General features: G+C 48.7%; 3 protein-coding genes across 13 annotated transcripts in view; 1 reads left to right on the top strand and 2 right to left on the bottom strand.

Moving 5' to 3' along the window:
* The window catches only part of LOC120953761 (papilin), a 64336-nt gene that overhangs the window by 40435 nt on the left and 7579 nt on the right, over positions 1 to 16322 (bottom strand). The gene's annotated exons all lie outside the window — the stretch shown is intronic.
* Positions 516 to 1526, bottom strand: LOC120953765 (cuticle protein-like). Its single transcript, XM_040374010.2, has 2 exons — positions 1411 to 1526; positions 516 to 1330 (listed from the first exon to the last, which is right to left on the bottom strand). The coding sequence occupies exons 1-2, from the start codon at positions 1420 to 1422 to the stop codon at positions 602 to 604; spliced, it is 741 nt and encodes a 246-aa protein (XP_040229944.2). The 5' UTR covers positions 1423 to 1526; the 3' UTR covers positions 516 to 601.
* LOC120953767 (cuticle protein-like) lies at positions 5309 to 6239 on the top strand. The gene is made up of 2 exons (XM_040374012.2): positions 5309 to 5405; positions 5483 to 6239. Exons 1-2 carry the CDS (start codon positions 5394 to 5396, stop codon positions 6110 to 6112), a joined length of 642 nt encoding a protein of 213 aa, XP_040229946.1. The 5' UTR covers positions 5309 to 5393; the 3' UTR covers positions 6113 to 6239.

Here is a 16322-nt window from a genome sequence, read left to right on the forward strand (position 1 = left end):
TCTTATTTGGCACAACAACTGCTGTCAGTCAAGGCCTGCCTGTACCACTTGACTTGGCTTTCAGTGACTTACTGATTAGACATAACAAGATAGTCAGTCCTACGTATGGGAGTACGGTCCATTTGGGGCTTGAAATCCATTCCATCTTACCATTATTACAAAACACAAATTTGATGTCATGCAAGTCAAATTACCTTATATTGAAATAAGATAAATTAAAGGCTTGTCAAAAAAATTTAAAAAGGACAACCAAAGTTAAAGCTATCTAACACCTCTTTTGAAGAAAGAACTACAAAGCAGCTAGAACATTAAAGATTTTAAACGTTGGAGTTACATTAATTCCTAGTACTTCCTGAACTTCCTAGGAAAAAAAATTATGAAATAATTCTCCCCATAGCCTGTCTATTAACGGTTTGTCCAACATTATCAGCATAGCAATAGTAGATACGGCATATTATCATAGCTCAAGCAGACATTCAATCGAAGAAGATATAATTGGAATTTAAATAACAAAGTTTTCAGTTCACAGTTTTTTATTTGATTTTTTTCTTGCAATAAATAACTTTCATTTTGTAACAGTCCAATCAAGTCTTTTCAGGATTTAGTGGTGGTAAGCGTAGGCCGGGGCGGCGTACGACAGAGCCGGCTGCGACACGTAGGTCTTCGTGGCCAGAGGAGCGGCGTAAGAGATAGCCGGCTGCGACACGTAGGTCTTCGTGGCCAGAGGAGCGGAGTAAGAGATGGTCTTGGCCACTGGTGCGGCATAGGACAGAGCTGGCTGCGACACGTAGGTCTTGGTCAGAGGGGCGGCATAAGACAGAGCTGGCTGCGCGACGTAGGTCTTGGTGGCGACCGGGGCGGCGTACGAGATGGTCTTGGCTACCGGGGCGGCATAAGCGACGGCGGGCTGAGCAATGACCTTGGTGGCGACCGGGGCAGCAGCGACGATGGTCTTGGCGGCCAGCGGCTCACGGTGGACGACAGCGTTGAATCCGTTGTGCGGGTCGGCCGTGTACTCGACGGTACGCTTGGTGCCATCGGGGTCAACGACGGAGTACGATCCCTGGACAACATCTCCGCTGCGCGACTCCTGCTGGGACTTGGAGTCTCCGGTCAGGGCGTCCGAGATGCCGTACGAGAACGAGTACTGCGGGTTCGCGTCGTACTCCTCTGGCTGGGCAGCGTACGCGACCTTGGCGATCGGGGCAGCGGCATAAGCGACCTTGGCGACTGGGGCAGCAACGAGGGCCGGAGCAGCAGCGTAGGAAACTGCTGGCGAGGCAATGAGGCCAGCGCGGGCAACGGCGACCAGAGCGGCGAAAGTCAGGAACTGTCAGGATAACAAAAAAACCAACGCTACAAAACACTGCACAAACCACATCTGCACTGTGCTACCTCAGCACACCTTACCTTGAAGGCCATGTTGACTGTTGGAGAGGTGATGTTGTTCACAGTACAAAGGATTCAATCGAACTGTACCGTGATTGGGACCGGTGATCCAATTTATACGAAATGAAGCACAACGAAATGGTTCAAACGACAACGTCTTTTCCGGTTTTTCGACGCCGACCAACGTTTTCGACGGTGGACCAATATTGCGATTTTTGCCGTGCCGAGCCGTGCTTGAACTTGAGTTCGTTGCCTTCACTTTTAAAAAGGCGTTACTAAAAGGTCACATTCGTGCGTTCTTGGTCGGTAAACGATGTGATTTTGAATTCCACAACATTACTGAAGCACACTAGCAACTGGCATGAGTTGCACTATTGTTAATCCACTCTGTGGACCACATCCGTGGACGCTACTTTGTCAACGATAAGTGTTTCTACGAATGCTTTTCATGCGTGCATCTTGTATATTTTACATTTACATTCGGTTGGAAATTGCATATTCAACGGTTCTGTTCAATTTAAAGCAAAAAAAAAAGTAAGCTTATTGCATCAAAAAAAGAGTATTTTCAAAATTTAAAATATATTTAAAATATATTCCGAAACCGGCTAGAACAAAATCGATACACTTTCACTTTTATTCTTGGCCATGGGACAACTGTCCTTGATATTATGTAACGCCAAATGGCATATCCAGTTTGAGATTCTCTTTTACTGCGATATTCTGTCTCGGGCGTGCGAACATCCGAAGAAAACAAACGATCTCGTTCCATGGATCGCCCGGTTTGAAGTGCAAGAACATACACAAAAAAGCGAAAACATTTGTAATATTGAAAACATTATACAACTCCTAAAGCAGAACAAAATTGTGCAAACGCCCCGGAGTGACCCACTAACCAGACAAACATATTACACGGGCAGGACCCTGACATTCACCGCCTTTTAAAGTGTCGCTCAGTTTCGTTAATCGAATCCCACGCATCTCGAGTTTTGCGCTGTACGTAACGAGTGCGCAACTGTTTGACCTAGTTACGGGCTGGTGTATTGTTACATTTTACAATGCAGGGATTTAAAATGGCTTTGAATTGGCACGTGGATTTGTATAAAACTTGTAAGTTTTTGCGACTATCACACTTGCTGTCCGCCACAAATTCATTCGGTGGTCCCCAATCACTTCCCACTGGATGTGAAATCTGTCATGCATGACATTTTTCTAATTTTCTTTCACAACAGGTGAATTGAAACAGCGGTATCCACACTATGCTTTTGACACGCATTCTAACCATCATCTTTCACGGGAGTCATACGGAAACCTTCGGCCAAACAGCACGATCAGTCTCACCGCGTAACATCGGCTTCCTTTTTGGCAAGCCAACAACACCAACAGCTCTGCACACGCCACGGGAGGGCAACATCGAGGGTCCTCTAAACTAAACCCTTCTCCGGCTGGTGCCTCATCGGGACGAGTGATGAGAGATTCGCTGGAATTTGCACAAACACACACCCGAGGTACCCGCAGAAGGTGTACGACGAACGGAAACCGGTTCCTCGTTTCGTGAGACGCGTTTGGGCGCAACCTTCCCCCGGGCGTACCCACGGACGACAGTTTCAAGCCGTAGAGAACCTGGGGGGAGGACTCACTCGTTAGGTACTTTGACAATGACACACGGTCAAGGTGATTGGATGGTTTTGGGGCACACGTCTTTAGGGCGAGTGTGTAAGCCGCACTCGCCCGATGCTAACGATCGTGTATGTCCGTCTAATCGCCAAAAAGGTATCGCCAAGAGGTGTTTGAACCGTACGAAGGTTGCAAAGGGTTACGCTGGGATCTGCGTCGTGTAACATTGAGCCTTTTGGTTCCGCTTCAAATTATCCAATGTTTCGCGGATCGGAAGAGATGTACGTTTTGCTCTAATTTACCATCCTTTTTTTTTCAAATATGCTTTGCAGTGTCTCGACGCAAAGAACCAAGAAGTAATGCAATTGAAATGCTAATGATAATGATGACGACGAGTGGAGTCCGTTAAGAGTCTGATTGCATTGCAAATCTCCTTGTTTCGTTACTCCCTTCGCTTCGCTCATCATCCACAAGCACAAGAGTTCGTTAGTGAGCCAGTCTATCGCTTCTATAAACGTATCCTTATTCTGTTCAGAACGGAAAGGTGTGTGTGTTATAAAATTGCCTCATAAACGAACCCTCTCGGTATCATCAGCAACATACCTGCCAGAGCCTGCATGCAGATAATAAATTTACAAATCACATTCGTGTGCTGATGAGTGCAACATTTAGTTAGTCTCTTCTTGGTCATAGTAAGCCCTCGTCAACCCGCTACGAGCATCATCAGTACACAACCTGGGCAATAAAATTTGGCTCCGCTGTGTAGCTGGAAAGAGCAACAAACAAGAGCAAACCTAAAAAAACTTACATTTTTTCTGTGCATTTAATTGCACAACTACAGCGCGAAGATAAATTGGTGGGCGAGTGCAGTAAAAATATGATGTACCAGCATGGTATCCTTGTTTGAAGAAGGAGAAGAATTTCTCTCCCACTTGCTCTCCTTGTATCCAACCATCCCTTTCACTCTCTTGCTACGAATGTCATGTTGAACGGGCCCCATCGGCGGAAGACCGCTCCTATGGCGCGGTTTTACGATGCCAATAACCGTCGCCGACATGTTGGTGGAAGCAAAGCTGATTTAATTTTCTTCGCACGGTTCACCTCTCGTGCTTGGCGCCATGCGAAAGAGGTAAAAACGGCTTGTAATAGAATTTCGAACACCGACCAGTATTGCTGAAGTTGTTGTAGCTCAAGTTCTTGTAATAAATTTAATTCCATCACTTTCACCGTACGCTCCACACAGCCAGTGACATACACGCAGACAAGGTAGCGCGCACGGGTGGCAAACTTTTGTACTGAAATTTACTTTCGACATTGGGGAGAGAGAGACTCAGCAAAAGCTCAGCGTAAACGAGGCAAGCAAATCAAATTAAACTTTGCACAGTTTGCAAACAAAAACACTATAATACTCGGGACTGTGGACTGTGGTTCTCTTGTGTGGGCAGAAGCGTAGGTTAAAATAAGTTTGTGTTTGCGGAAACTACTAGCATGCTCCAGTGCACTTGATCATAACAATAGGCAAACATATTTTCAAGTGCACCTAAGCGTGCCACTCTTCCTCTTGATGTCTTGTTGCTTAGGTTTCGGGCCAACCAATGTCCACGTGACCATCGTCGATGGTCAACCGATTGCATCCATCCGTGTGTTCTGTTGTTCTCAAACCAGGTTTCTTCAAAACTGCTGTGTACAACTCTACCGCTTCAGATGAAGGGGTCCAATATCGATTCCATCGAAAGTGGAGAGCCTCTCTAACTTGTCTGGGTAAAATCTAATGCCGGTAGCATTCATGCTGCCAATCAGAAGTTGCTCGTGAAGTGTTTGCTGAAGTAGAATTCAAACGGCAGCCAATTTCTAAGACTAGCATATTCAGAAAACAGAATACTTCCTAGGACATTACATTGTTCCACCCTGAGCTTCGGTTTCTACAGCATAAGTTCTGCTCTTATGCTCTACGAACCAATGCCAGGAAGTTCGATGTTTTTTGCGAGCTCCAAAAGTCGCTTGACAACAGTGTGTCCGCGATCAGTGTGTCCTCGAGAGGGTGCGAACCGGTACGCGTGCCAAACGGTGGCTCGCGCCCAAACTCGTCGTAGCAAAAAGTGAAGGCATCGAACTCACTCACGTTTGGGCACACGTGAGAAAATACACATGCTGCCGGCGTGATCGAAATCGCCCCACCGATCCACTACCGCTCCAGGCCCGCCAACCTCCAGCTCTCGCCAATAGTGCCAAAACAGCGTCGATACAACTCAACCTAGCGCTACTCTTACGTCAGCCCTCGTTCGGTCAGCGCGGTATAAATTGGTTCACCGTTTCCGATCACGGCACAGTTCGGTCGAGTTCTCTGCACAGCGAACAACAGCTCCAACATCTGCAAAACACCAACAACCATGGCCTTCAAGGTAAGGTGTGCCCGGTGCAGCCCGATGGTGGGATTTTCGATGCTAACGATTCGTACATTCTTCCCCGTTCGCTCTAGTTTGTCGTGTTCGCCGCTCTGGTGGCTGTTGCCCGCGCTGGATTGATTGCCTCGCCCGCTGTCAGCTATGCCGCTGCGCCGGCCTACGTTGCTGCTGCCCCGGTCGCCAAGGTCGCTTATGCCGCTGCCCCGATCGCCAAGGTCGCGTACGCCGCCCAGCCAGAGGAGTACGACGCGAACCCGCAGTACTCGTTCTCGTACGGCATCTCGGACGCCCTGACCGGAGACTCCAAGTCCCAGCAGGAGTCGCGCAGCGGAGATGTTGTCCAGGGATCGTACTCCGTCGTTGACCCCGATGGCACCAAGCGTACCGTCGAGTACACGGCCGACCCGCACAACGGATTCAACGCTGTCGTCCACCGTGAGCCGCTGGCCGCCAAGACCATCGTCGCTGCTGCCCCGGTCGCCACCAAGGTCATTGCTCAGCCCGCCGTCGCTTATGCCGCTCCGGTAGCTAAGACCATCTCGTACGCCGCCCCGGTAGCCAAGACCATCTCGTACGCCGCTCCGGTCGCCACCAAGACCTACGTCGCGCAACCGACTCTCTCGTACGCCGCCCCAGTGGCCAAGACCTACGTGTCGCAGCCGGCTCTGTCGTACGCCGCCCCGGCTTACGCTTCCTACCACTAAGCGCCTAAAGACTGTTTGATGTTGACCATGTTATGTTTGACGGAACTGAGATGATATTTATTGTACAGATTTGCAATACACGCTATGGCAAAAACGAGATGGATCTAGCACAGATCCTTACCTGAAACCTACAAGCTTGTGTACGCTTTTTTGTGAGTTAATGTGGCTCTTTTCCTTAGAGAGTATAGTAACCATGTGCTATTCCGGTACGACCTGAACCGGCGACATGTACGATCAGGTTCATCAGCAGTTGTCGGGGTTTTGTTTGAGAACTTGCAAAACCGTTTGATGTCGTGTGATAGTAGATTCTGCTCTTCCCATCTGCCCAGCCACTTTCTGTGATTTCCGGACGTTCAGCAAAAGATTAAAGCAACTGTCGCTCAAACGACGAGGAGTCGGCCACGAAGCAACGACCAGATGTGGTGTGTATGTATGTGTGCAACCCACAAAACGATTCACCTCGCCTTGTCCCCCAAACATAAACCGCACGCCACAAAAATATCAGGAACCGGAAATCGCTCAAAACACTCGTTCGTTCACCCATCGCTGGGGTCGCTTTATCCTTATCGAAAGTATACCCCCGCAAGACCCGCGCAAGACCACCAAATTTTGACACGCTACGGCGCGGACACGGAAGGAAACTCCACCACAGAGGCGCCTGTCGATATCAGTGATTTGTCGCTTTCGGTGCACCCGACTTCCAGCTTTACGTTTCTCAACTCTCATTTGCCACTTCCGCTCGTCATCGTTTCCTGTACGACAGCACACACATACACACCCCAAACACGTGGCGCGCTTGCACATGTCGTCCGGCAAAGCGGGCCGAAAAAATGGCACGCCGGCAACGACTGGCTGGAGGGCAGCCAAGACCCGGGCAACAGGAGCTTCCCCCGAGACGAGATGAGGCAAATTTTTGCGACACTTGATACACGGTATGAATATATTATTGGGCCTCCTTTGCTTTCATTCCCTCGCACAAAAAGGACGATTGCTTATTCCCGCCATCGAGAAAGGTGTCAAATCTGTCGCCTTTTTTTCCATTGGTGCCCCTCTCGTGAAGGAAAAATCACATCGACGTGACAAATGCAGATTGAATACGCGCGGCGACAGTGTCACCGGTGTGGAAAACCGTTTCTCGTTTCCACTCGCTAGTTCAGCCCCGTACACGTCGTCCCGAAAGTTCATCCCCAGATTGATGGGAGAAAGGTTGACGGACGGTTCATCAGCGGCACTGTGCCAAGGCTTCGGTGGGAGTTCCTGATGGCAGAAGAAGAATCGTAAGCGTTTTGTCACCTGATCGGAGCAGCCCGACCATTAGTGGCTTCATTGTGGGCGCTCGGTCCAACGCGTAAAGTGGCCGCCCATAGATTGATAAAGATGTAGAAACTCCCGCCCCACCGGAAAAGCGTCAGAATTTCAATTACATTTGTTTATATCGATCGAGTGAGCGGGACACCAGCACCACTGGAACACGGCAGCTGCTGATGGCGGAGCAAAAAGAGCAAACACAGGCTCTCGCCTACCCCTACAGGACCGACCCGGCTTCATCCCGGGTGATGGAATCCCACTTCCGCTCGCTTCCCATGTTTTTTTTTTTTCGATGGTGTGTGGAAAACTTCAATCAATGTTACCGATTTTTTGGTTACGCTCGAAGAATCGACAAACGAGAATACCAGCAAACAAACGACACAGTGCACTGCTACGCGGGGACAGGTTGAGTTTGGGGAGGTGTGCGTAGGATCCATTTTCCGACCCGTGGTGTACGCGGGGAAAGGCCCGCGAATCAACAAATCGAGGTAAATCGAGAAAATTGAATTTGTGTTTGGATTACAAATCACAATTTCGCTCTTCGCACCGCGCCGCGCGCTTCGAGAGGTTGCTCATGTAAAAACCGGGTCCGCGAATTTACGACCCAACCCCACACGTCCACGTACACGGGGTAAGGGAAGGGTCGGAAGGGTGGGACAAAATTGCAATGCACGCAGTGGTGTTGATTGCTGCGTGATCAGAAGCGAGTGTAAGCGCGGCCCTGTTGTAGCCTAACAATCAGTACTTCCGGCTGGCTAGCGCAAACAAAGTACCGAACAGTTGTACCAATGGCAACACCGTGCAATTGCGCAGAAATATGGTTGTTTAAATGTGTAAATACTCCGTGTGTTCATCAATGCAAGTGAATAATTTGTATCAGTTTGAGCAACAACAAAAAAGAATACATAAAAAAGCATTCCCACCCGGAAAATGTCAAGCACCTCAAAGCCATGCGGTGCGTGCGTGTGTATGTGTGAAGCATAATTGTGTAGCTGCTTGTGTGTTGTACATATCCTTCCCAACACCCCACAGCACGCCCGTTACGAACGTACCCCAGAACCTTTATCCCCTCCCCAAACCACACAAACGCAAACACACTGTCGACAATTAATGAACTACAAACACCTACAAACCAGGTTGGCTATTGGGCGATGCCGTAGGGTTTCGAGATCTCACAAATTAGCTGCCCGAAACAAATATCAATTACGCACACCACCGCTAGCTGATGACACCATTAATTCCTTTTCAGTGTGTGTGTGTGTGTCACTTTCTCTAGCGATACTGGCAGTGAAGATGAATGGACCACTGCGGGGAAGACCGATGGGCCGATGATCCTTGTCACGGAGTCACGGAGGCAGCAGTTCCAAGCGGCGTGTGGTTTGCTTACTGGGGGATGTTGCTGGGGCTGGCGTGAGGCCACCATCATCTTTCCACGGCCGCCCATTAGCCCCGCGCCCGTTGCGATCGCCCTAAGTGGGCTGGTGTGAAATTGATTGCGGATAATGACTGCCGGGGATTCGAATTACGTGGCGCCCACTTTACGTGCCCACAACATTCAGGATAACGCACTCGGGTCGAAGCTGCCCGGGAGCTGTTACACACACACACACATGCATGACCGTTGCATCATCATTTATCCGGAAGGTACTCAAATAGCCCGTGCGCCTATCTTGCCGCTCCTTTTTCCGGCGATTGGGAAGTGTTAATCTTCTCGCCAAACGAACGCCAATCATTGTACATACACACACACACACACACAAACACATCCAAAGTCTGATGAACATGGGCCAGGATATTCGAACCGATGTGTGTAGTGCAGAAAGCACACAACAGCAACAACAACAAATTAGTAGAGAGTGTGAAACGAGAAAACTGAGATCGAGCTATTTTTATCATTCCTTTTTTATCCACCACATTTCAATAGTCACCAATACTGGGTGATTTTTCATCGACATTTCCCCACCCCGGCCCGACCCAATGGCAGTGCGTGTTTGTGGTAGGTTTTCGATTTCAATTCCCCCATCGGCAGGATGCTGTTTTGCTGTAAAGTACAGGCTCTCTTTTGTTTGTCCACACGTTTGTTCGCCGATTGATAGGTTGTGTTTTCCCACCTTCTCTTATTCACTCTCTCTCTTTCTCTTCGTCTCTCTTGATCACTGTAAAACGGATTTCCATTCTATTAGTTTTGATGAGAAATCTGTTAAGTAAACATCGCTACCGATTAAACTGCACGTTACTGTGCGCCCCCACCCAATCGATGGGCAGGGATTCATTTGTATGAATGGGGATTTTCAATCTCCCTCCCCAAAGCCCGCTTTTTCCAGTTTTTCAATCATGTTGTCGTGCATTGAAAATAAGTACCTTAATCAAAACCGAACAAAAATGTATGTGTGTATGTGTTTTTTATTGTTATCACACCCAAAATCAACATCCTCCAACGCTGCGCAGCGCATTTACCTCTACTAAGTAACGCTCTGTGTTTGTGTAATAAATTCCCACACGCATTATGATTCGCTTGGGAGCAACATAAATATTTAACTCACCATCACCAGCCCCGGCGAATAGCTTCAAATATCGGTGCGGTTTGCGTAACATTTAATGCACCCATGAACAACCGGCTGACTGGCTTAAGTGGTGGCCGTTTCTTCCGCATGGTGCATCTTCCCCTATCTGAGGGGGTAGTTGGATTTGCAACCGGGAACACAGCTCATCCGACAGGAACTGGCTTATGATCTGCATCTGCAACAAACACACAACCGCTTCGACTAAACGCATCACGCAACGGCATTCGAAGACCACCCAGGCCATCAATGCGGAGACGGAGAACATCCAGACAAATTATGATCACACACACAAGCGGGCGAACATGGAAATAGAGGCGGAAAAACAAGATCAACTCTGGGCTGGGTCCAAGGGGTTCACCACAACATCTGCTTTGCCGCATTTGCTGGAAAATGGCTGAAAGAATTCAATTTTCCCCCATTCTCATAAACATTGGACAAGCAGGCAGATTCCATTCATTCATTTTGTGCCATACGATCCTTTTGCTTGGGATTGCGTGAAGTTCTCGGAATGTGCGTAGGGAAATTCCGACGAAAACAGTAAAGCCAATCACTTCGATCTGGATTAGATCAACAACGCTGGAGTTACTTTTTGGACTTTGGAGCTGAAGCTGGAATGTTGGAGTGAAAGACTTCCCTTTTATATTAAAAAAAAATGCATATAAAACATCTTTTATTCAATGCTGAACAGAGCGTAAATTAAAACGAACGAAATGATTGAAGCAGTTTCTGCAATGCTTCCTGCACGGCATTATTGCAATGCAATGATGTCATAAGCTTTTAAGTGTACCCTTTGGCTTTGTCCATTTTCTTCCATTGTCTAGACATTTTTCTCTGAAATTGCAACACAACTGCATGTAATGCAGCCCCTTCACAAACATGACTGTCAAGGTTTTTATGTTGCCGTGCCGAAATAAAATCATACTCTATGGAGCCAAACCCCAGCCCGTGTGTTTACAAGTTTCGTGTACGCGCACTGCACAAAAATGCATCTCGCCGAAAGGATCAGATTGCACTTTTATAATCACTCGAAAAAGTTTGCTCCGCTCCCTCCGGCCTTGCCGTCTACCAGTACAGTCGTTCTGGGGGATGCTGGGACGAGTTTTTTTGTGCCACCATGCCACTCCTTGCCGCAACACGCAACACTGAAGATGATGACGTTGTCGTTTTCGTCGCAGTCATCAACCCCGCGCGGCCTCGTCGTTTGGCGTATTCTTTACGCTGGGCTGGCCATCCAAAGCCTTTCGCGCTTGCCGAGAGCTAATGACTTTATTTTATTATGCAACGCGCAATGACGGCAATGTTGGAGTCCACTGAACTAACCGTGGCGCGGCAGACCTCCACTGCGGGCAGAACCAATGCGTCAATCGGCGTCACAGAGTGCACGCCGGCGTCCGGCTTGTGTGAATGGTGTACCCATAAAACGAGAACCGTGCACAGATGCACGCGGACACTAGGCAGCAGCTCGATAGATACTGTCCCGTTTTAGATACCGGCTAGGGGACCATCCAGCACAGACAACGTGGACGTGGATGATGATTCTGGGCTTATTTATGCATTTCTATGATTAACTCGACACGGGGGCTAGCCGCGCCAGCCAGCCGACAGAGCGTGCATGATGGGAGAACAGGAATATCCAGTGCGACTGTCCGACTCTGCCGCTGCACCGTGCAACGGCAGAGTCGTAGTTCCTCAGTTCGCGTATGAAAACACGGAATAGCATCCGTGAATAGACGGAGATCCGTGGAGAATAATTGAATTACGAATCCAAGGGACAAAAGCAAAGGGTTTTTTTTGCTAACAATATTACACACATTTATACATCAAACAGAATCGGATTGATGAGAGTCTTTCGTCGCGCGAAGTCGTAAGTTGGCTCCCATGTTACGAGAGCGTCCTGCGCCAGAGTTGAGCAGAACGCGTACACGAGACACACTGTTTGTTATCGTTATTAAAAGCACACATTTTGAAATGATGCAAGTTTTAAAGGATTTATAACTAATTGAAAAGCACATGCTTCTCGTTCGTTTTAGCCTCCCATAAACTCTAAAACACGTGTACCCGTTCGTCTGGACGTGTGCTTGTGCTGCCTGAGGCCTTCCCATTCGCTGGCTCGATAGCACGCGATCATGCAACAAGAGATAAAAAAAGAACCTCCAATGTAACATATAAGCTTCCAAACGGTTCTTGATTTCCCATCTTGCCCTCGTGATTTAACGACAACAGCAAACAGCACACAACCTACCCAGTAAACAATGCATACGAAATGCACGAAGTTCTCCAAACTTCATCGACATCGGTCCACCGGCAAACACCACAAACGCACTCACACACACACTACTCCTTCCAGTGTGCGTCCCTCCCCAGATCGAACTATATGCCGAACGTTATGCAAATAATAATCAGCGCAAAGACGCGGACGACGCGATGATGCTGCTGCTGCTGCTGCTGGAAAGACCACGGCAGAACCACGGCCACGGCAATAAAATCAAACGATCAACAAAGAAACAATACACCATAATCAAAACAAAAACCCCCGGAACGAACCTCCCCTCTCTTTTCCCCACCATTCTGTCAAACCACTGGCAAAATCTTCCGCAAGCGCGAAGAGGGAGTTCTGTTCAATCTGGTACTTCCCGGGCGACTCCAGCACGGCTTGGCTGTTGTTTGTTTTCCGGCTTTCGCCTGTACGAAAGAGTGGAGTATTGGAAACGGGCAATGAAAATAATCAAACTGCCCGTATGCATGGAAAAACCACCCCATCACATCCCTGTGGCGAGCGGCATCCCGATGCCTGACCCGGGGAGGGAAACTCCGGCCACGCCGGAACTGTATTACACGCCAGCCGTACACCGTTGGGGCAAGAAAAGATCCTCCTAATACACCGTGTGTTTGTGTACCTTTCCAAAGGGCTTGAGGGTTTTTTTTTGCTTTACTTATGCTGTGTTTGCGGTGGTTTGATTTTCGGAAAATAAATTGAGAAAAAGAGTGCAACAACAAGTCAAACAGCACACCACCCCAGCAGCAGCCACACAAAAAATGATTTATAAACATGAGCGTGCACCTTCCAAGTGGCTTTTGGTTCGTTGATCGTTCTTTTCGCTATCGCTTAGATGTTGGTATATTATCGTAAATCGTATCTGGCTGTACCGGTATTTCCACTGGCAATGAAGGGATGGAGCAGCGATAACAGAAAAAAAACATCGGGCGATTAGCACTATAAATTGAACAGAGTTCGGTTCATATATGTGCATGATGCGGGGGCCAGATTTATCGCGTACCATCATCAGGCGATCTTCTGCCGCACCGTGGCTCTGTGGATTTATTTATTGGCTGTGAAAAGCATTTACCGTGAGCGAGACGGTTGTTGAATTGAAATATTACACTTATTCACACTGCCACCGGCATGCTGACATTGATGAGTGCATGAGTGCGCGGCAGGTACGAGACATGGGCCCCAGGTCTCAGACTTTTCCTCCACACAATCCACGCAGCAGCTTCGAGAGCTGGCTGGTTGGTGTTATGTTCTCTACTCTCCCGATCTACACCGGGCGATTCCATGAATCAGCACCGAAATGGTTCCCCCACTAACGATAAATGCCCGGACCCGGGGCTTGTTAGAAGCGATTGCCCGGTCAAAAGCCCTTGTGCTGCCGCAGTCCGGACCTCGGTGTGCGCGCACACTGGAGAAGCTGAAATCTCTCCTCCGCACGTGGGACGCAAACACCGTACGGGCGATAGATCTTGAGCCTCGCCTAATCCGGCCCTATCTGTCACATCGATGCTAACGGTGGTGTTCCCTTCTTTCCTCTGTCGCTCGTTCCGATAATGCTCGGAAAGAGGTACGGGCACGGCACGGGGGAGAGAATAATGAGTCCCTTCTTTTGGGTTGACCCGATGAAACAAATCACCTCTTGGTGATTTGCCCGTAGCCCCGTGGTATGCAACACAGCACACGGGGCTCTCGCTCGGCTAGTTGAAAGTGTTTACACACTCGCTTATCTGTAGCGACATCTGTTGCACAAGGCCCTCCGCCGGTCGTTTGGGCGTTGGGATAATGGGTTAAGAAGAAACATTTATCTTAACCCGTTTGCTATCGTTTTGTTTTCCGACGCGACCCAAGTTCTTGCCCGTTCTGATGGTTTTCGATGATTTTACATTTATTTTTCCGCGTACACATCTCTCAGTGACTTGTTCGAACGCGTCCAACCTGGTAGCGCAAACACTTTCACTCTCATTTCGACTGGTCGTACATGAGGGAGAGCTTTTTCTGTCAGCGCTCCAGAGCGTCACGATGCGTCTGTACGATCCGGAAGACAGGATTAGCACCCTTCCGAAACGGTCGGTGCGGTTACCGGTTAACCCCCAAACTGTATCGCGTAACATGCTGTGAGGGTAGTTAAGCGCGTGAGGATGTGAAATTAATCTGTTCTGGAAGCTTCCGAGCTACACACTGTGCTGCACATTGTTCCGCCAGCAAAGCCAAACCCCACCCCAGGAAGGAACCACAAAAGCCCGAAACGAGAGGATTTACCGTTGCCTTGGACGTACCAAAACCAAACGCTCCGCAAAAACCAACCGCTCCAGCCACGCAAAGCTGGAAGGATGTGGTAAGGGCCGTGTGTGAAAATGGGTTTCCTTTTAGCTCGTTCACACACATACGTTGGCCTCCTTCCCCAATCAAGACTGTTGCGTGTGAGCAGCTTCGAAGTTGGATCCTCCCCGTTGGATGGCCGTTTCCTTGCCCGGATTTCTCAACGTTTCGCTGCAGCTCGCACCCATTTTTTGACAGTTGGGTGTTTCCAAACGGCAGACCACGGAAGGCCACGGGTAAATGTTGACTTACTGTCCAATGTGCAGTGCAGTTCCATAAGCACTCGCTACGTTGAGGATCATTGAACCAACGCGTTTTTTTTTGTTCAGTCAAAATCTTTAAGACACAGCCAGTATGACACAACTGCGGTGCAAGCGTTACAAAAGGGTGATGCTGCAGACCCAAAGCAGAAACACAAAAAGGGCTAGCCCAAGGAACGTTAGACGTAAGGTTCATGTTTGCAGAAGCTCAATATTGACTCTCGAAATCTGGTGAAACTGATTTCGGTGATGGGTGTCGTCGTCGGTTTTTTTTCTCTTCCCTTTATTCCTTCATTTCTCATGTTGCTGCTCGTAAGAGCGCAAGATTATGTCCATAAAGACACACATGTGCGCACACACACAACTCGGTCAATGATAATTTGTAGACCCTATCCCTTTTTTGGACGCGCCGGAGCTACCGTCTGACGTCACGCATGTGTGACCGATGGTAATATGCTGTGTAAATTGAACGCACACTGTTCGTCTTCGGCCGTCGCGCGATGCACCGCCACATCGCGATGTCATCGTCGACCGGGGCCACATTTTCTTTTCATTACCGTTCAACCCTTTCCAGCCGATGTCGCCATCATCCGGGGGAGCTCTTCCCGTTGCACTCCTTTAAAAACACACTTTGCATACGGCGACGAGTGTGTCGTGTTTTTTTGGATGCTTGTTGCACTGTTTGGGTTTTCTGTTTGACATGCGTTTATAACTCGATCTCTCTGGGCCGATCAACCGATGGCACATCTGTTCCCTTGCACACCGTGCAATTGACACTTTCTTTTTTGACGTGAAGGTGATGAGACGTCTCGATCATGGGGACAATCGCGGTGCGCGTTAGATAATCGATTTCACGAAGAATACGCTAACGGCCAGCGAAGTCGGGAAATAATAGCCTCGGCGGCGATCAAAAGTGGACCGGCGCCCGGAGATCAACAGACCTTAAGACCTTGGCATTTAGCTCCAAATGTAACTATAAAATACCATCCTAATGACGACAGTTTTTGCGCCTAGACAAACGTTTATTTCCCCATTTGCTTCGGCAAACAACGCGGGCTACCCAAAACGATAATGGCAAATTCATCATCCTCTGTGTCACTTCGGCAGGCATCTGCATTTCTGCCGGACCCGCACTACTCTAAACAATTTATGAAGCTTATGTGTGTGTGTGTTTTTTGGGACTTCTTTTTCTCGAACTTGTTGCCTGCGTTTCAAGCAGAAGCGTTTCTAAAAAACCATTCGGGCCGTCAGAAACACACCGCCAGTAGACACAATTCCCACCGGACGCCTCTTACAACAGGAAATGCATTCTAGAGTGTCATGATATATGTGAAGCGCCCGCTGGAACTTCTACGTCTACGTCCACAGCCACCCTCTGTCCGACCGACACCCGTCGAACACATGTTGTTAATTAAGAATTCCAAGTATTCACCAAACTTTGCTAGCTAGCAATAGCTTTGCGAACGGCCAGCTCGACCCGAGCTAAT

The sequence above is a fragment of the Anopheles coluzzii genome, chromosome 2 (genome assembly GCF_943734685.1).
Source record: "Anopheles coluzzii chromosome 2, AcolN3, whole genome shotgun sequence".
Classification (NCBI taxonomy): domain Eukaryota; kingdom Metazoa; phylum Arthropoda; class Insecta; order Diptera; family Culicidae; genus Anopheles; species Anopheles coluzzii.